This window comes from Achroia grisella, unplaced genomic scaffold (genome assembly GCF_030625045.1).
Source record: "Achroia grisella isolate CSIRO2021 unplaced genomic scaffold, CSIRO_AGI_Agris_v1 utg109, whole genome shotgun sequence".
Taxonomy (NCBI): Eukaryota; Metazoa; Arthropoda; class Insecta; order Lepidoptera; family Pyralidae; genus Achroia; species Achroia grisella.
The window spans coordinates 2898772-2920879 of record NW_026712573.1 but is presented as its reverse complement, the minus strand read 5'-3'; the positions used below and the strand labels follow the sequence as shown (position 1 = coordinate 2920879).

The window sequence follows — 22108 nt, the reverse complement described above, 5'->3', positions numbered from 1 at the left end:
TGGATTGTATTGTCTCAGAGTGTTCTAAAACAAATGATTGTCTCTTGTAACCGCTTTATTCTCTCCATGGCAGCTGTTACATTAAAATTTCAGATGCTGTGCTCGAACTGAGAGGCGCGCCGACCCCTATCAAGCGCCTGTAGCAACACATTTTCTACACTGTGTTGCTACACGCCTATTTTTTCACAAATCTTTATGTTGCACTTATTAAATTATATTATTTGTTAATTTTACCGAAATAAATGAGAAGTAAAGTACTATAATAGTATTATAATGTTAAATAAATAGGTAACTAAGCATTTGCCTCAAAAAAAAAGATCTGATCTAAAGTTGGTGTAGCTTGTTGTTATAGTATATGCTATTGAATTTAATTAATTAAAAATAGAAAACAGTATTATCATAAACTAAATTTCTTTAATAGTTTCCATATGGTCTGAAATAGTTGTTGCTAACTTTGTTGGGGCGGGTCTGTTGTTGGGACTGGACTGGTCAGGTTGCGAACACTGATTAAACTTTTTGTTTGTTCCAATAGCATATGCTGGTGGTCACCCTATTCTCCCAAATTTGCATTTAAATGAATATGTACAACATTTATTTAAAAAAATACGAGCTAAGTTTCTTGTCAGTTCTTCTCATCTCGAAATCATTCCGAACTTACGATAGATTTGACATATCATAAGAGTCTGTAATAGACCTACATGAATAAAGATATTTTTAATTTGTTGGCTTCAAAAAAAAAGTATCAATGGCGGCGCGTGGCGCTTCTACTGCCTAGGCGCCGGCGCCGCCGCGCCTGTGTGCGCCGCGCCACCTACTTCGCACATAGGGACGGTGCGGCCCTGCTCGAATTGCACTGTCCCTACGATATAACTACTGTGACACTTATCCTATGTTCTGATTGCAAACGTCAGTATGTAACATTCGTCAACTATAACCTATATTCTAAATTTTAAGTGCTCCACTATAACTTGCGGTCCTACTAGAAAACTCTAACTGCCGTTATCAATCTCATATTTATATTGTATCCCCATCTACTAGCCCTATCAATTTTTTTATTGATTAATCGTTTCAAACAGACAATGCAAAATGTTACACAATACTGCAATTTTACAACTGTAAATATACATATATATATATATATACCATCTAATATTATCTTAAATGTGCTTATACCAAAATTACCATTTTTATTATTACTCATTATTTCTTTCAAACTAACCTTTACTCACGAACAATGAACATTTATTGTTATATTTATTCTGTCTTCGTTTACAATGAGAAGATCCTTTGGTTACAACAAAACCCGACGGCTTAATGATAATGGTTATGGTGTTATTTTATTACTCGACAAACAATAGTTATCTATCTATTTAACAAAATTATTTGTATTCTTCTACAATGAATTTAAAAAAGAAATGAAAAAGGCAACACGAAAACCGTGTGATGTGAAAAATATGTTCGACCGTTATGAAAGTTTTAGACACTGAAGAAATATCTTATTCTAAAATAATATAATGTTTAAAAAACTTAAATCAAAGAAATTGTCCATTTACAGAACATTATTACATGCTGCAATAACTTTCTTTTACTAGAAATGAAAGAGGTAGAGTAGAGGTAGAAATGAAGTGGGTAACAGTAGAAATGTATTTGAGGGGTGGAATACAGCAGGATCGGTTTTAGGTGAAAATCTATTGTATCTACTTTTTCATACTATATGCATTTTTCAATATACACAAGTTACTAATGTAATTAAATTAAATAAATCATAAAAATTTAATCCAAAGTAATGTAGTGCGTCATTTTTTCCGACAAAATAAGTTCATTTATATGAATAACTTCAGTACTATAAGATTGAATGTCCTTGAAATTGTACTATTGTTTGCTAAAGTGATATGCAGAAGCGATTTGATAAGTCTGATAGGTACTTAGTTTACTCTCATGCTGGTATCTTAGAAATTATCTACTATTTTTTTGCTAAGTAGAAAGGAGAGATTTCTACTTTATAAAAAGAAATATTTAATTATTTTAGTTATTATATCTCTACAAAATCATAGGACGTTTTAGCGGCTAGTGTGTCCAGTTTTTTGTAATATGTAAATATTTTTCCCTACTATGCAGTTCAGTATACAGATTCTATTGTCCTCAATTGAACTGTTATGAAATTAAATTGAGTTTCTTTTTTAAAAAAGCAACTTTACTTAATTTTATGGTTATATAGGTGTCTATGTCTAACATTAAATGAAACTATTGGCATGTCGGTTTGTCAACTTCTAACGTTATTACGAGATGGAACTATTATTTTTGTATACAACTAATTATGGAATTACTTTATACAAAACTAGCTGACCCGCGCAACTATATTTCACATGTTTATCCAACATTTTTACAACTACAACATCTCCACTCCTGTTGGTGATGTTTCGGTAGCCTTCGTCGATAAATTAGCTATCAAATACTAATGGAGTTTATAAAATCGGTAAATATCAGTAGTCCCGAATATTACCCGCAACATGCAAACTCAGAAACCTTATCCCTTTTTAATATTAGATAGAACAATAATTTCATAGATACCTGGAAACATGGTCACAAATTAAATAAAAGAAGCTGTACAGAGCAATTTTTTTTCCAACATTTTATTTATACTTTGGCCAGACAACAAATGAATAATTAAGTATCACTACACCGTTACTACGTATAATATATATTTTATCTGCCAGCTGTAAACAAAACAAACAAATAACCCAAACCAATGCGAAGCTAAAATTTTGAAAATAACATACAGAGACATTACAGTTTTATTTACGTGGCTAAATCATTAACAGCTACTTAGCTCAAGTGTGGTAAATTCCATAACATGTTATCGGATATAATGTATCCATACAACAGCATTATTGTAAGTGGCAATAGCATTAAGTGGATAGATTTTGGTACCATTTTCGGAACCACTTGATTTTTAAAGGATTGCTCTAGAATTGATTAATATTTTAAAACATATATAAATAAAATTGTATATTAAAAACATTTTATATTAAACATATAAAACGTAAATTAATGTCACTAATAAATATTTAAGTCACACATTTATATAAGATATATTTTATAAATTTGGTTTAAAACGAATATTCATAAAATAAAAAATAATCTGTACTGTGAGAAGGTACATAATTGCTATACCTTAAACTTTAAATGACCTTCACAAAACCCTAAAATCTGAGGAAAAGTGGGGTTGTGATGGTGAGAGTAAAATCAACACGGGCGGCGCGGCGGGGTAGGTACTGTGAGAAATTGATCCTAATTTCCCCTCCCTCCCCAACACTGCTCTGATATTGTGGTTGATTTATAAGCCGTGTGGACGCCGTATAAAAACTAAGATTTTGTTACTTGAAGTAACGCAACGTACTGAATGAATTTGCAACTGACTTGAAAACTGAGTAGTTCTGTAACACTCTATTCCCTACATACCATATACTGAGTGTAATAATTATATAACTATCTCAATACTAACGTAAATACATCGTTGTGATGACCCTGTGATCATCTAGGACTCTATGTTCTTGGAATATATACCTAATGGATAAGAAGTAAAAAAAGTGAAGTGAAGAGTAATAAGAAGCCTACCTGAATATTACGAACAGCGTTATTTGGTTTTATTGTTTATTTTAAAAGATTTTTGTTATTAAATGACTCTGGCCAACATCTAATAAAATATACTAATATTATTAATATACACTTATATATGAATCAGTACGAGATTCCGATTGTGACAGTCACAAGATAAAACCAAAACTTTTACCAGATTAAACTCGTTTTCTTCTAAGTCAGTAGACAGGTACTTATTGTTTGCTAAGGTAATAATTTTCGGTAATTAAAATTACTCTATATTGTTAATTTCGCATTAACGTGTCGCTCCCACTGTATTTTATGTTCTTATTTCTATTATTATTTAGTAAGTATTTAGTATATGTATAATTCATTACGTACATTTTATTATTTGCAACATTTCGCCAACATAACACCAATTTCTATTCACATAATGAAGTAGCGTAAATTAATATTTTTGCAAGTTTTTCATAATTAAAAAACTAAGGCATCGTTTATCAAATTTTCAATACGCGACAATTCTATAAATGCAACTATGTAACATATTACATACCTTTTAAAATCATTAGATAGAACTCCAGACAACAGACCTTACAAGAAATATTCTTAATAATAATAATAAAAATAAAGAATCATCATAACTGGACAGTTTGTACCTTACATTAATTATATACCTACTTAATTTTAATATACTAGCTGTTCCCGCGAGGTAGTCCGAGTGTAATTTAACTTTATTTTTCTAAAATAAAAATAGTCTAAGTTACTCCTAACATTTACATCAGCTAGCTACCTTCCAAAAAAGTCCCGTGAAAATCGGTACAACCATTTCAGAGATTGGCCGGAATAAACGGACAGACAGACAAAAGTTGTAATTAATGTTATTTTTGTGTATGTACCGTATATGCATGTAATAAAAAACGGTTATTTCAATATTAGAAACAGACACTCCTACTTTATTTATCTGAATAGGTTGTACTTTCATTATTGATATCCAAGATGGGGTAGACAGAGACATTGACGTTGCCACATTTTGTAATACAAATTTTAATCCAGCATGGCTTATGGGATTTTTAATCTTTGTTTAAATTTCTAACTAGTCAAGATAAATATAATTAAAGCGCGTTGCTAATAACGAAGAAATTTACTAAATTCAGTGGAAATATATCTATTGTTTGCATAATCAGTTACAATAAATGCTTACATAGAATGTGAATGATACCCAATACCTCATCACTATTCTGCAATCTTGCGACGTTTGCACTTAACTAATGATTCACCACAGTTGGATGACCGGGTAAGCGGAATTCCACCTACAGCGCATTTCGACATTGACATGTGCTACCAGTGCCCTGGTAACTCCATACGTAAGTCGATATAATCCTGATGAAGGTGAACACGGAAACGACTAATTAAAATAATAAAAAAACATGGCTAGTATGTATCGTTGTATTTAAATTGAAAAGTAACTATACATGTACAATAGTTTAAGAAATTGTAAATATTAGATACTAATCATCTCCTTACTAGCAATGAGTACATTAGATCGAGTTCCATGCGATGCTCTCTGAAAATCATAGTGACGAATTCCTAATAAATTTACCATTATGGACCAACTTGCCCGATTTTTACTCAAACTTTCTAGTGTCCACCGCAGGCGAGCACACCAATCCATGATAACACATAAAAAATTGTTTTTTTTTCATCAGAAGATGAACGTGAACATTGTGACTCATCAAAATCATATAGAAACAACTATCGAGTATGATTGTAAATATTTCTTTTTAAAGATACCTATGATCGTAACTTTAACAGTATACCTATACAACTATTCTCGACTAATAATGCAATATATGCCGACTTTATTTTTGACTAGCTGACCCGCGCAACTTCGTCTGCTTGACACCTACGTGACATTTATCATTATATTTCGATATCCAATTTACATAGTATCTTTTTAAATTATTGCCTATGTGCATTGCAGTATATTCTGATGCATAAGCTATATTACTATAAAGTTTCAATAAAATCCGTTCAGTAGTTTTTGCTTAAAAGAGTAACAAACATCCAACTTACAAACTTTCGCAGATATAATATTATTAAGATTCAGATTAATATTTCAATATATTTACGGGGATCGGACACCCGTATGCATTGGAAGATGAGACAGAGCTACCCAAGGAAGTAAGCATAGAAGACATATCAATTTGTGTTTATTAAAATAACGAAGAAAAATGTGATCATACCTTATTCGTTTGGCGAATTGTAAGCAAATTGTTAGATAATGAAAGCCCAATATTTGGTTAAAACGGTATTATCTGTGTATATTTGCCATTCACATTAAGTACTTATAAATAAACGTAATTTTATTATCCGAAATTCATTCATTGTCCTTTTATCTCCATATCACTTTATATTGTTTGACCATACTTATGGAAAAGTCGTATTCTATTTTAAGATTTATAGTCCATAATCACGAACAAAGTGTTAACTGAAAATTGAAAACCTACGGAAAAAACCTAACGATAGGTATTTTTTTTAAATTATTCCACTATGTTAATTCCATACCAAATACCATATGCTATATATGTATAACTCTAGTAATATATGTATAACACGTCCCGAACTGTGTCCTTTTAGCTCAATCAAAGACTCTACTCTATTTACTATGAGAATTGATTTACATTTCACTTTTTCTCTGTTGTTCAATATTTGAATAGCTGTAAAAATAAAAGTTTTAAGACTGTATTGCTTATAAAATGAGTAATAAAAACACAATCACACAATATGTAAATATACCAATTCATAAGAACTAAAGAAAATAAGCGGAAAATAAAAAAAATAGACGTAGTTGATTGATAGATATAGTTGATAGATATATATATCAAATGCAACAGTAAAGAAAAGTTCAGACTAGACTTTTCTAATAATAATAATGTGTATGAAGATGTATTATGAAGAATCAAAACATAGTACCTTGTATACATCTTATTGTTATATATCATTGTAAATTAATACTAAAACATGGAAATCTCTTTTGTGCCATAAGATGATTTTTCTTATCTTCATGCTACTTTCTTTACCCAAAGGTAGTAATCGCATAATGATAAGGCCGCTTTTGTTAATGTTTATGTTAAATATTTTAACTATTTAATTAAATTACTTTCTGTATCTGATGCAATAAGGAGTATAAATAAATATAAGGTGAAATTAGTAATTGGTACTTGGTATGTGGTTTGAGGATTTATTTCCGAGTTTTCATTCTCTATGGTGCAATTTGCAAAAAATTAAATTTGTATTATTGTTTGGATATCAGAGAAAATAAAATGGGAATATTTGTTTTATTCTAACTCATCATCTGCTTCTTCCTTATCCCATTTATTTTGGGGTCGGTGTAATATGTTTTTCTCTTCCATCCATCCCTGTTCGCAATCATCTCTTTATCGGTCTTCCTTTGCCCATATAACCATCCACATTGATATGTAACACCTTCCACTTTGTTTTATTCTAACTGTAATATTTAATTTGTTAACACAGAAAATTCGGCATACATGTCCAGTGCCGTGTGCGTGCATGATGACGCACGTTGTGTCTGATGCAGCCGGTACAGTCATACCACTGATCACAGTCGACTGCGCAGGAAGACGACTAGACCAGCCACCAGCGAACCTTCCGCCTAGCACTACCACACTGCGACTAGAAGGCAATAAGGTAACATTGACACAAGTTCTATAGATTTTACAGAAATATGATTTCGAAAAAGGTTTTTTTTATTTCCCTGCGTAATACCTGCGCGTACCTGAAATTGAAAAATGAACTATTAAAGGCTGCATGTCAAGATATGAGTATAATGTTAAAACATCGGTAATATGAAAAAAAAATCTATCTACAAATATATATGATGACACAATGATGGAATAAAATAAATGATCAAAAACAGTTTATTACAGTGAATCCCTGTTTATTGCCATTTAGCCTCCTTCGAATAAAACATTTATTTCTCTCGCTTTCGTAACAACTGCAGTGATCAGTAGAAGCATTATTTTATAAAGGAAGCGAATAATATTTACAAAGATATTTCGCTATTTCTCATTCTAGTCTTCAACATAATTGTTATAAGTACATAAATAATATAAATATGAAAAATATATAATACCTACATAAAAAAGAATTCTCAAAAATAGTGGACACATTAATTTTTGATACAAAAGTATACCTATAGAGTATAATGTATATATATAAAGTACCTAATGGCATTCAGTGAAAAAACTCTTAGTAGTGTAAGTATAAAATGAAACAACGTATTCATACTAACTGGCTTGAAATATAGTTCCAATACTTATATTTACGTGAGCATTATTAACAACATTTAAAGAAGTTATAAGTACCTATAATTACTTAAATGGTGTGTAAATAACTTGTTAATATCCTGTTCAATTGTTTTAAATGGTTATATTTTAGTTGGCTCATAAATAGTGTTATATACCTATTATCTTTTTAGAACCTCCCTTCCTAGTTTTAATTTATTACTTTATGCTATACTTACATTATAGATTAATCGAAAACACCAATATCCTGGATGTGATGTCATAATGTAATATCAATTCAAATGCAGTGATAACGACTTAACATATTAATTCATGAATCTATTCACAGTAAATTGCTATAATCACATATTTTTAGAAACTGAATTATCTACAATATTGATTTCTAACATAAACATACCCACCTCAGTTCTAGTCTTCAAAATACAATGCAGTATTACGTAATTTTTGACAAATCGATTTACCGAATGGAAAATGGTTACCGTCAATAGACATAATATGTACAATATACAATAAACACCACTAAATACATATCGTTTCAAACTACCGTCTACCTAGGAGTCGGTATCATCTACTCTTCATTGGTGGTACTTTTCAAAATAAATACCTAATAATTAATATAAATAAAACTAAATCAATAACTTTCATAAATTCCAGCGATCATGAATTTTGAGTGTTCTGCTGTAGCATGGACTAGATAGTATACATATCTCTGTATTATTAGATAATAATACCTCCATGATATGACGTCGACATAGGTAACGAAGTGTTTTTTTTTCTGTAATATATCTGTCTAGTATAGCACAGAGGCGGATGCAGCCCAAGGCCCGAGGATTTTTTTTATTGGGTTGTTTGGGCTATTGTCAGATGTGTAGCACCTGTAGCACTGCGACCTACATAGATCTATTGTGCTCGCCCTTTTCAGATTTCGCTACCTAGACCCGTCAGGGACAAGAATTGAAGGATATTCTTAGGAGCGATCGTTTTTATCTCCTCGGGAAAGAGTGTAAACTTTCCAAAGGAGATATTTCGTTTATGCATGAGTGGGCTACAACCACATAGGATGTGAAGCGGCGTTTCCTCTTCAGTTTGGCAGAATCTGCAGATACTTGTCGTGCTTAGGCCTAGCTTAGCCATATGCTTGTTCAATTTGCAGTGTCCTGTGAGGGCCCTAGTCATCATGCATATGTTGTTTTTACTCAATAGCAGTAATCTATTGGAGTATTTGGTCGAGAAGCCCGATATTAGGTCTTTTGAATGTATTAATCCTGGCATTTCTTGCCAGTGATTCAGTGCTTCTCGTTTGGTTATTAATTTGAGATGTCCCAGTTTTAGGCAACGAGGCACACCACAGAAGGGTTCGGGACCCAGTTGGACGGTTTTTGCCCCTAACTTTGCCAGATGGTCGGCATTCTCATTGCCTTCAATATTTGAATGCCCGGGGACCCATCTCAGTATAATATTATTTCTGCTTCCTACTTCATTTAGTAGCAGGATACAGTTTCTAATAAGTGTAGAACGGATTTCGTACGAGTTAAGTGCTAGTAGAGCAGCTTGACTGTCCGAATAAATGTATATGTTCTGATTGATGTAGTTGAGGCTTAGGATTACTTCCAGACATCTAATTAAGGCGTAAGTCTCTGCCTGAAAGATTGAGGCGTATTTTCCTAAGCCTATATAGTTGCAGATTTTGGGTTTTACACCACATATTCCACATCCTACATCATCTCCTATTTTGGACCCGTCTGTAAACCAGACTAGGTCATGCTCTGAGTGAGTCGGTGTATGGTTATTTTGCCATTCGTCTCTTCCTGATATTTCGATTTTGTAATATTGTACAAAGTTACACTCTGGTGCCATGTTGTCTTCAGGCATTCCCAGAATAGGATCATTCATAATCGAGTCTTGTATAGTTTTTATGGCCAGGGAATGCCAAGATATCCTCCTTTGGGAACTTATTCTGAGCATATTGGCTTTCGCCTTTTTCTGTATAAATAAAGGAAGGGGCGTCAAGTCCAATAATGCGTCTAGAGCTGCTCCCGGCGTGGTGCTCATGGCTCCTGTAATAATCAGACTTGCAATTCTCTGTAGGCTGTTTAGCTTGGTGACAGCTGTGGATTGGAGGGTTTTCCTCCACCAGATTGCGCAGGCATAGGTGGGAAGCGGTCTCACCACTGCTGTGTAAAGCCATAGGGCAATTTTAGGGTTGATTCCCCATCTGGGCCCCGCTACCCGTCGGCTTATTCCTAGGGATGTTTTCGCCTTTTGAGTTATGTTATCTATGTGTGTGTTCCATGTCAGTTTTTGGTCGAAGGTTACGCCCAGGTACTTGACTTCTTTGGAGCACTCTAATATTCTTCCATTTACTTTAGGCATGACAAGTTTGTCAAGTTTCTTCCTTTTTGTAAACGGAACAATTACTGTTTTATCAGGATTTACTGATAATTCATTTTCCTTACACCATTTAACTATGATGTTTAGTCCTCTTTGGATGCGGTCTGATATTGTTGTTGCACAGAACCCTCTGACCATGACTACTAAATCGTCTGCGTAGCCTTGTACCTCAAATTGGTTTTTGGTCATAACATCTAAGAGCTGGTCTACCGTTAGTAGCCACAGCAGTGGCGATAAAACGCCTCCTTGAGGGCATCCTTTGGTAGGTCGGATTTCTAACGTACTGTTATGAAGAGTAGTTTTAATGGTTCGATTTGAGAGCATTGCTTTGATCCATTGAGTGGTGGTTTCATCCACTTTCTTGCGGATGAGTCCCTGTGAGATGGTCTCTATGGGCGTGTTATCAAAAGCACCCTCAATATCGAGAAATGCACATAGAGCTATTTGTTTGTCCTCAAAGGCCTTCTCGACCTTGTCGGTGAGTTCGAGCAAGGCGGTCTCTGTGGAATGTCCCTTGCGGTAGGCATGGTGATTCCTATGCAGGGGAGCATTTTCGCGGATTGTAGCTCTAATGTGTTGGTCCAGAACCTTTTCCATGGTTTTTATTATGAAAGAGGTTAGGCTTATAGGCCTGTGAGACTTTGGCTGCGAGTAGTCTCTACGACCGGTTTTCGGTACGTAGGTAACTTTGACCTTCGTTAATGGTTCTGGTATAAAACCCCAGGCAAAGCTGGCTCTAAATATTCTTACCAGATAGGGAGATAGGATGTCAAGCCCTTGTTGTAACAGGGCCGGGAAAATTCCATCTTCTCCCGATGATTTATATGGCTTGAAAGATTTTATAGCCCATATAATTTGTTTTGATCGAAAAATCCTTGCAGGTCTGTTCCACGCCTCATGGTTGGGCTTTTGTAGTTGTGAGCTTGGAGGGTTCTCCTTATCTCTTGAGATATGAACCGAACCAGGGATGTGGGTTGTAGATAGCAGCTGTAGAATTTCTTCCTCTGATGTCGTATAGGTACCATTGGGCCTTTTCATAAGTCCAATTTGGTTATTTGGCGCCTTGGCAAGCATTTTGTGTAATCTGGATCCTTGGGGAGTCTGAGTTATCTCCTCGCAGAAAGCACGCCATGATGCTCTTTTGGCTTTCCTAATTTCGCAGTAGTATTCCGTTTGGGCTTTACTATATTGGGCCCATACGAAAGGTCCCTTTTTAGCCCTGTTGGATAATTTGCGAGGTTTCTTCCTCAGCTTTTCTAGACTCTTATTCCACCAGGGTGTTTTATATTTGGCGGTTTTGATTTTGATGGGACAGTTGTTCTGGTAGGCACTTATTATGCCATTTAGAAGTATGTCCACAGCGAGTTCTAGTTCTAGAGGAGATTTGATACTCTTCGGAAGATCCGCAATTAGGCTTGTAAGACTGTCTCTGTATTTAGGCCAATCTGTAGCCTCGTCATCTGTACATAGTTCTGGAACAGTCAGAAAATCTAGTTTCTTATTAAAAAGAATGCATGCTCTAGGTTTAGTGCCAGTGGTATTAAAAAGAATATTACCTGAGGCATTGAGGCCTAAAGGCGTGGCTTTGTTGAGCCATGGCTCGTTTTTGTCGTTTTTGCGGAAGAGGTTTTCTATGACCGCTGTTGCTGCCATAGCATGATGTAAGTTGACCTGGACAATGTTGGCTCTGATACATTTCTTGCGTGTGGGCGTGTTAGCAGCTTCCTTTCGCCTTCCCTGTGGGACGTGGGCGTCCCTTTGAGTTGCGATTGGAAGCTGTGGCGCTCTTGCCGCGGTCTTTCCGTCCCGTCTTGAAACTGGGGATCCTCGTCTGCGAGGTCTCCTTTGGCTGGGGAAAGCTGCCTCTGGCGGGTTTGGCGTTGGTGTCTACGCCCTTCGCCGCTTCGGATGGTGTGGGTATTTCTGTGGCAGATCTTCCATTACCGTCCGAAGTAGGCTACTGTGTAGGCGTGGAGATCCCCTTGACCCGGAACAGGACCTTTTTAAAGCCAAGGTTGACTTTATAGTCCTGTGTTTTGAGGAAGTCAACCGAAGGCTCGTCCAGAGATACGGTCAGGACTGTACCGTTCTCTTCAGCCTTACGGTTGAGTATTTTCCACAGTTCGGAATTTAGGCAGTTATTTTGGGACTTCAGCATTCTGAGTGCCTCATCGACCGACCTTGTCTCCGAACTGGGGATGAAGGCCGTTCCAATGGCTGGTTTGGGCATCGCTCTCTCGTCCAACACAGAGAGTTCTGCGTCGGCCCAGGGTTTTAGGGAGGGCGTTATGCTCTCCAGCCATATTTTGGTCGGCTCATTCTGGCAGGTGATTAGCAGCCAAACAGGTTTTAAACTGCAACCTACAAATCGAGGGCCCTTCCCAGCTTCCGTGATCTTGCCAACTTCCCGGAGAACCGAGGATACAAAGGGCCCCCAGTTTACACTAAAACGATATTTAGAATATAAAAAATATCTGTAATGTTAAAAAACCTATCATAAGGTTGCAACCCTCAGATCAATCAACCCATGCAAGTGCTCGTTTATCGAAAGGAACAGGGAATTACTGGTCGCTTATTTTTGGTCGGGTTATTTTTTTAGTTGAGTAATATAATTAGGTAGGCCCCTAAGTAGATTTAGCCCAGGGCCCCATAAATTCCCGATCCGCCCCTGGTATAGCACCAAAAAAATCAAATACTTAGTTCAGTTTTGCAATAGCTTCTTAACTAAGTACCTATGTATAATAAATATGTTTAAATAAACAGAAATAGGGTTCATGCAAATATCATGTTAATATTAATATTCTAAAATTGCATTTCACAGATAAGCACCATAAGAAGTATAATTCAGAATCATGAATACCAGAAACTAGCTGATCTGTACCTGGATAATAATAGCATATCAGCGGTGAAAGAACTTGAGGGATCGGAGTGGTTCATGACATTTCGTGTACTCAGCCTCCGTGGGAACATGTTAAAACAGGTGCGTATCAATATGTAACATTCAAATTAAAATTTAAACTCAAAATATCTTTATTCATGTAGGTCTATTACAGAACCTTATGATATGTCAAATCTACCGTCAGGTCGGAATGATTTCGAGATCAGAAGAACTGACTCTTGTCAGTTCTTCTGATCTCGAAAGAAACTCAGTTCGTATTCTTTTCAAATAAATGTTTTACATGTTTATAATACAGATATTGTGCATAACGCACCTTTTTATATGATAATTATATTTTTTTATATATATATTTAAATATTTTATGTTTCGTTCGATTTTTATTGTCACTTTGAAATATATGTCTTTTACCATCAGCGACCGTAGTTTCTCTTGTAACTAAAAATATAATATAAAATATATACAGTCCTTAGAAACATTAATAATTAAAATATTATTATTAATGTTTCTAAGGACTGTATATATATATAATATTGGGTTGGCTTCGCAATGATTCACGATCATACAAAACATTCGTAGCTCATAGAGTAGGTGAGATAATTGAACTCACGGATGTTAGTGAGTGGCGTTGGGTTCCTACTAGTCTTAACGTTGCTGACGATACGACGCGTTTGGACCGAGGTCCATTAACTCCAGACTCGCGTTGGATAAAGGGACCTAACTTTCTTCTTACTTCCGATTGGCCAAAAGAACCTAGTGTTACTCATGCTCACCCTATTGATATCGCTCCTCAACTCGAAACTCATATTCATCTCATTAATGAAACGGTGGTGTTGCATAGTCCGATTTCAGCTGACGCGCGACGTTTTAGTTCATGGATTCGATTAGTTCGTACAACAGGCTATGCTCACCGTTACTTATCATTGTTACGTTTGGTCTCATTAAGAAAAAAAGGCCTTAATATAGAACTCATTCATAAAGTAGAAGGCCACATTTTCACTTTTCATTCACCATTCAATCCAAACATTAATCAGCAATGTAATAATATACGTAGCACACTAAACTCGGACGATTTACTTTTAGCAGAAAATCACGTGTTACGTAGAAGCCAATTAGACTCGTTCTCACAAGAAATAAAATCTATTACAATCGGTATACCTGTGTCACACCGTAGCAGATTATCAAAATTACCAGCTGTTATTGATAAAAACAACATATTACGACTATCCACTCGTATCGTAGCAGCTTCCGACATAAATGAAGATATGAAATCTCCGATATTGCTTGATGGAAAACACCCTACTGTCCGGCTACTCGTGCTACATTATCACCGCAAGGCAGCCCACGCCAACACAGAAATGGTTGTCAACGAGCTACGACAACGTTACTGGATTTTAAATCTTAGAAGCACAGTTAGATCAGTAGCCTTCAATTGTCAATTTTGTAAAGTTCGCCGTTCTGTGACATATCAACCGACTATGGGTAATCTTCCAACAGCCAGACTCGCTCACCACTGCAGACCTTTCTCATTTGTAGGTCTAGATTATTTTGGGCCCGTAACAGTAGCAGTTGGGCGTAGAAGAGAGAAACGTTATGTGGCTCTATTCACATGCTTGTCAGTTCGAGCAATCCATCTTGAGATCGTCCACTCACTTTCATCAGATGCTGCTATAATGGCATTACGACGCTTCATAGCTCGCCGTGGAACACCTTCGGAAATCCATTCTGATAATGGAACTAGCTTTGTGGGAGCAAACAGGGAGCTGAGAGCCTTGTATTCAGAAGTAACTTCCAATTTTGCGGCTGGAGAAATGATTAAGTGGAAATTCATACCTCCATCTGCTCCATTCATGGGAGGGTCTTGGGAGAGACTCGTGAGGTCCGTAAAGACAGCCTTAAAAGTAACCCTGGGCAACAATATTAGATCACCTACTGATGAAGTATTCTCCACATTACTTTGTGAAGCAGAAGCACTGGTAAACTCACGCCCCCTAACACACGTGGCTTGCGATCCCCAATATCCAGAGGCACTAACACCATCACACTTTCTGCTTGGTTACTCTTCAGGACGTCCCATCCCAGCCAATTTAACGGACAGCGATATATGTAGTAGAGCAGGCTGGAGGAGAGCACTACGTATGGCGGATCATTTTTGGAAAAGGTGGATAACCGAGTACCTACCTACATTATCACCAAGAAAATTCGTAGGTAAAGTGCCACAAGTTTCAATTGGAGATATCGTTATAGTCGTTGACGGCACACTACCTAGAGGTACTTGGCCTAAAGGCCGAATTACAGCTATGTATCCGGGTAAGGATGGCGTGACACGGGTCGTAGACGTTAGTACTCAGGCAGGTGTGCTACGTAGACCAATTAAGAAAATCATCCCTATTTGTTAAGGGAGGGAGCATGTGCATAACGCACCTTTTTATATGATAATTATATTTTTTTATATATATATTTAAATATTTTATGTTTCGTTCGATTTTTATTGTCACTTTGAAATATATGTCTTTTACCATCAGCGACCGTAGTTTCTCTTGTAACTAAAAATATAATATAAAATATATACAGTCCTTAGAAACATTAATAATTAAAATATTTGGAGAAGAAAATGATTAGTGACCCAGGCTACGCTGAGCGTTATAGACAAAATATTCACGACCTCGTTAGTAAAGATTACGCTGAAATATGTCAGAATGAGCCATCTTCGAATTCCGTATGTTGGTTTTTACCTCATTTTGGCATAGTGAATCCTATGTATCCGGCTCGAAGGACCAATATTTTAATTATTAATGTTTCTAAGGACTGTATATATTTTATATTATATTTTTAGTTACAAGAGAAACTACGGTCGCTGATGGTAAAAGACATATATTTCAAATTGACAATAAAAATCGAACGAAACATAAAATATTTAAATATATATATAAAAAAATATAATTATCATATAAAAAGGTGCGTTATGCACATGAGGCCGATTTGTAGTTCAACTACAATTAAACCCATTTCTTCAATTGAAAAATCGCCTAGTGACATAACCTTATTAGCACAGGCCATCACCTCATTATCAAATAATAATAAGCACAAGACGTTTGGAGACGGGCGTCTTCCGGTCTTTGACGGGAAGCCTTTGGACTGGTTGACCTTCAAGCGTGTATATGACAATACACAAGCAGCATACTCGGCTTCGGACAACTTGACTCGGATTGGTATGGCGCTGCGAGGAGCGGCACAAGATTCTGTGGCGGTGCTGCTAGTCTCTGCGCGAGACCCTATCGAGGTAATACAGGCTTTAGCATTAAGATTTGGCAGACCTGAATTAATAGTCCTACAAGAAGTTGCGTCAATCCGTTCGTTACCAAAGGTCAACACCGATTCTAGTGATCTTCATAAATTCTCTTGCCGCGTCCGTAATTCAGTGGAGGTAATGAGACTTCTAGAACAAAGGCCCTACTTGGAATCACCAGAGCTCTTTCAATCGGTACTTAGTAAACTTACTCCTCTATTACGAACACGATGGACTGACTACGCAGCTACTCATTTCACCCAGAGGACTACTAAACTTGAGCTGCTAGCCTCCTTCCTTGCACAAGAGGTGGACCTACAACTCAAGTTCGGTCTTCTCAATGAGCCTATTAATTACCCTAAAAAAGCCGACAAAGCCCACACAGTTAACACATACAAACCATCTACGTCCATGGCCCCGTATATTTATCAGTCTGAAAATCATGAAAAATCATCAAATCCCATATCCAAGAATAAAAAGATATGCTTATTTTGTAATAACGAACATAGTTTGTCTCATTGTTGTGATTTTAAGACATTGTCAGTTGATGACAGGTGGAAATTTGTAAAAGGGAAAAAACTTTGTCACAAATGTCTCAAAAAAGGTTTGCACAATTATAAAAACTGTGATATTTCTAAAGAGATTTGTACCAATGAAAAATGTAATTCTAGACATCATAAATTATTACATATTGCCTATGTGGTTGAAAATGAGGATGAACAAAGTGAATCGTCTTCCACTCCTCACTCTGGGGAACTTGAGAGTTCTGATGAATCCTCGAGCAAAGAGACGACTGATTTCGTTGCTCACGCTCGTAGTTCGTTTTCACCATGTAATAATAATAAACATCCGAATTATCGACCTTTCTTAAAAATAATAGCTGTTACGATCTCTGGTCCACGTGGTAGTATCAATACTCATGCTTTATTGGACGACGGGTCTACATCTACTTTTATAGATTCGGAACTCGCAGCTCAAATTGGAGCACGGGGTCCATGTGTACAAACTCACTTAAAATGCGTTGGGGGGTTGTCAAAATATACAAAAATAGAATATGTCAATTTCAACATTAAGGGTTGTCACACGGATGAAATACATCAGGTTAGACAGGCCCGTTCTATTAAAGATTTACAGTTAGCTAGACAATCAATTTATCCTAAAAATATTAATGAATTTTCTTATCTTTCTGACTTAGTACCATTTTTATGTTACGATGATGCACAACCAAAGATTGTGATCGGTATTGACAACTGGCATCTCACTATTCCTCAATGCGTACGGAATGGTACAAAGTCGCAGCCAGCTGCAATTAGAACTGCTTTAGGTTGGGTATTGTTCGGTTTTCGCAGTAGTAGGACTAGTCCGGTCGACATAGTGAATCATGTTCTATTTGACGAGTCTGACTTTCCATCTACTGACAATAGTTCATTAGAAAACCTTATTAAGAATTATTATAGGTTAGATTCAATAGGTATTAGTAAAAAAGAACCACGCAGTACAGCAGATGCGTGCGCTATCGAAATTTTAGAGCGCACTGCCAACCGCCTTCCATGTGGTAGGTTTGAAGTAGGTTTATTATGGAAACCTGACAACCCTATTATACCAAATAGTTATTCTCTTGCTTTATCTCGTTTTTTAAGTTTGGAGAAGAAAATGATTAGTGACCCAGGCTACGCTGAGCGTTATAGACAAAATATTCACGACCTCGTTAGTAAAGATTACGCTGAAATATGTCAGAATGAGCCGTCTTCGAATTCCGTATGTTGGTTTTTACCTCATTTTGGCGTAGTGAATCCTAACAAACCGGCAAAACTGCGTGTAGTCCATGATGCTGCCGCTAAAATTAAAGGGGTTAGTTTAAATTCACTTTTACTTACAGGGCCAGATTTATTACAATCATTATTCGATATTTTGCTTCGATTTAGAGAAGGAAAGGTAGCGATGACAGCTGACATTAAAGAAATGTTTCCTAGATTTAAAATTATTAAACAAGACAGAGATGCGCAACGGTTTTTGTGGCGTGATAACCCTAATGTACCCATAACTACCTACAGGATGTCCTCTATGATTTTTGGTGCAGTGTCGAGTCCCTTTACGGCTATATATATGAAAAATAAAAACGCTTTAGAAGTTAAAGATCAATATCCCGAAGCAGTGCATGGCATTATATATGACACTTATATGGATGACTATATAGGTTCGGTAGATTCCAGTGATAGAGCTGCTCAGTTAGCTGCCGATATTGTCCATGTCCATGCTCGTGCAGGACTTGAAATGCGCGGATGGGTATCGAATGACCCGAATGCACTTCGTTTATTACCAAAACATCTTTTATCGGAATCAGTATCTGACATTAACATCGATCTAGCAAATCTTCCGTCCCTGTCACCATGCGTCCGTGCATTAGGATTATACTGGCGCCCTTCTAGAGATCTCATAGGTTTTAATACCCCAATTAAACAAGGCCAAGAGACCTTGCCCAATCCGCTTACCAAGCGTGTAATATTATCTTTAATCATGCGAGTTTTCGACCCGTTAGGAATCCTCGCGCCTATCGTTATTCGCGGTCGTATTTTACTCCAAAATGCTTGGCGAATGAATTTAGACTGGGATATCGAGCTCCCTAACTCTGAAACCATTGCATGGAATAATTGGTTTCAGGATTTAATTACTACCGCCAAGATAAAAATTCCGCGTTGTTATAATCATCATTTTTTGCAACCAAGTCAAACCGAGTTACACGTCTTTGCCGACGCCAGTGCCCAAGCTTACGGAGCAGTAGCATATTGGCGCTTTACATACTCTAACGGAGACGTACAACTCGCTTTGGTCTGTAGCAAGTCACGTGTAGCTCCTTTGAAACCATCTAGTATTCCTAGATTAGAATTACAAGCTGCATTAATAGCCGCACGTTTAGCTACGACCATTGTAGAAGCAGTAAAATTTAAACCTATAAAACGCACATTTTGGTGCGATTCAATGAATGTTTTGGGTTGGCTTCGCAATGATTCACGATCATACAAAACATTTGTAGCTCATAGAGTAGGTGAGATAATTGAACTCACGGATGTCAGTGAGTGGCGTTGGGTTCCTACTAGTCTTAACGTTGCTGACGATACGACGCGTTTGGACCGAGGTCCATTAACTCCAGACTCGCGTTGGATAAAGGGACCTAACTTTCTTCTTACTTCCGATTGGCCAAAAGAACCTAGTGTTACTCATGCTCACCCTATTGATATCGCTCCTCAACTCGAAACTCATACTCATCTCATTAATGAAACGGTGGTGTTGCATAGTCCGATTTCAGCTGACGCGCGACGTTTTAGTTCATGGATTCGATTAGTTCGTACAACAGGCTATGCTCACCGTTACTTATCATTGTTACGTTTGGTCTCATTAAGAAAAAAAGGCCTTAATATAGAACTCATTCATAAAGTAGAAGGCCACATTTTCACTTTTCATTCACCATTCAATCCAAACATTAATCAGCAATGTAATAATATACGTAGCACACTAAACTCGGACGATTTACTTTTAGCAGAAAATCACGTGTTACGTAGAAGCCAATTAGACTCGTTCTCACAAGAAATAAAATCTATTACAATCGGTATACCTGTGTCACACCGTAGCAGATTATCAAAATTACCAGCTGTTATTGATAAAAACAACATATTACGACTATCCACTCGTATCGTAGCAGCTTCCGACATAAATGAAGATATGAAATCTCCGATATTGCTTGATGGAAAACACCCTACTGTCCGGCTACTCGTGCTACATTATCACCGCAAGGCAGCCCACGCCAACACAGAAATGGTTGTCAACGAGCTACGACAACGTTACTGGATTTTAAATCTTAGAAGCACAGTTAGATCAGTAGCCTTCAATTGTCAATTTTGTAAAGTTCGCCGTTCTGTGACATATCAACCGACTATGGGTAATCTTCCAACAGCCAGACTCGCTCACCACTGCAGACCTTTCTCATTTGTAGGTCTAGATTATTTTGGGCCCGTAACAGTAGCAGTTGGGCGTAGAAGAGAGAAACGTTATGTGGCTCTATTCACATGCTTGTCAGTTCGAGCAATCCATCTTGAGATCGTCCACTCACTTTCATCAGATGCTGCTATAATGGCATTACGACGCTTCATAGCTCGCCGTGGAACACCTTCGGAAATCCATTCTGATAATGGAACTAGCTTTGTGGGAGTAAACAGGGAGCTGAGAGCCTTGTATTCAGAAGTAACTTCCAATTTTGCGGCTGGAGAAATGATTAAGTGGAAATTCATACCTCCATCTGCTCCATTCATGGGAGGGTCTTGGGAGAGACTCGTGAGGTCCGTAAAGACAGCCTTAAAAGTAACTCTGGGCAACAATATTAGATCACCTACTGATGAAGTATTCTCCACATTACTTTGTGAAGCAGAAGCACTGGTAAACTCACGCCCCCTAACACACGTGGCTTGCGACCCCCAATATCCAGAGGCACTAACACCATCACACTTTCTGCTTGGTTACTCTTCAGGACGTCCCATCCCAGCCAATTTAACGGACAGCGATATATGTAGTAGAGCAGGCTGGAGGAGAGCACTACGTATGGCGGATCATTTTTGGAAAAGGTGGATAACCGAGTACCTACCTACATTATCACCAAGAAAATTCGTAGGTAAAGTGCCACAAGTTTCAATTGGAGATATCGTTATAGTCGTTGACGGCACACTACCTAGAGGTACTTGGCCTAAAGGCCGAATTACAGCTATGTATCCGGGTAAGGATGGCGTGACACGGGTCGTAGACGTTAGTACTCAGGCAGGTGTGCTACGTAGACCGATTAAGAAAATCATCCCTATTTGTTAAGGGAGGGAGCATGTGCATAACGCACCTTTTTATATGATAATTATATTTTTTTATATATATATTTAAATATTTTATGTTTCGTTCGATTTTTATTGTCACTTTGAAATATATGTCTTTTACCATCAGCGACCGTAGTTTCTCTTGTAACTAAAAATATAATATAAAATATATACAGTCCTTAGAAACATTAATAATTAAAAGATATAAATATATAATAATAATAATACAGATGTAAATGTAACTGATTGAACTTAAAATGTACCAAATATACTCAACGTTACCTATCAAAAGTTGATAGTTTGTTGTTTATATTGTATTTTTTACATTGCACTGAATAAAATATTTTTCTTTCTTTCTTTCTTTCAAAAAATTCCTGCTATCTCGTAAGAAAAATGGAGATGATTTGTGATTCACCATCACATTAGCGGCAGGAAATCTTAGGCGACAATTTTATTACTTCCTATCGATATCATTCTTGCTCTTCATATTATTGAATCCTCATCTTTGCATCTCTTACTTTTTTATCTATCCGTCTATCGTTTTTTTACGATACCTATGTTTCTTCTTAGATTTAGTATTCTTCCTTTTATATTAAGTTCGAGATCGTTACTATTTCTAATTTGACTTTCCTAATGATCTTATCCCAACTTTATACTCAAATCCGGTTAAAATATCAAAAGCAACTTTTATATATTTTCCTACACCAACGAATTTTTACGAATTTTCCTACGCCAACTTTTATCAATTTGTTCT

The 22108-nt window shown here is 36.6% G+C and overlaps 1 protein-coding gene across 1 annotated transcript in view; it reads left to right on the top strand.

The window, feature by feature from the left end:
• Positions 1 to 22108, top strand: part of LOC131848137 (protein singed wings 2) — a 48187-nt gene that overhangs the window by 23942 nt on the left and 2137 nt on the right. The window contains exons 6-7 of the mRNA XM_059197904.1: positions 7135 to 7308; positions 13138 to 13296. Of these exons, the coding sequence (XP_059053887.1) occupies positions 7135 to 7308; positions 13138 to 13296 (333 nt within the window). The remainder of the gene's footprint in view (positions 1 to 7134; positions 7309 to 13137; positions 13297 to 22108) is intronic.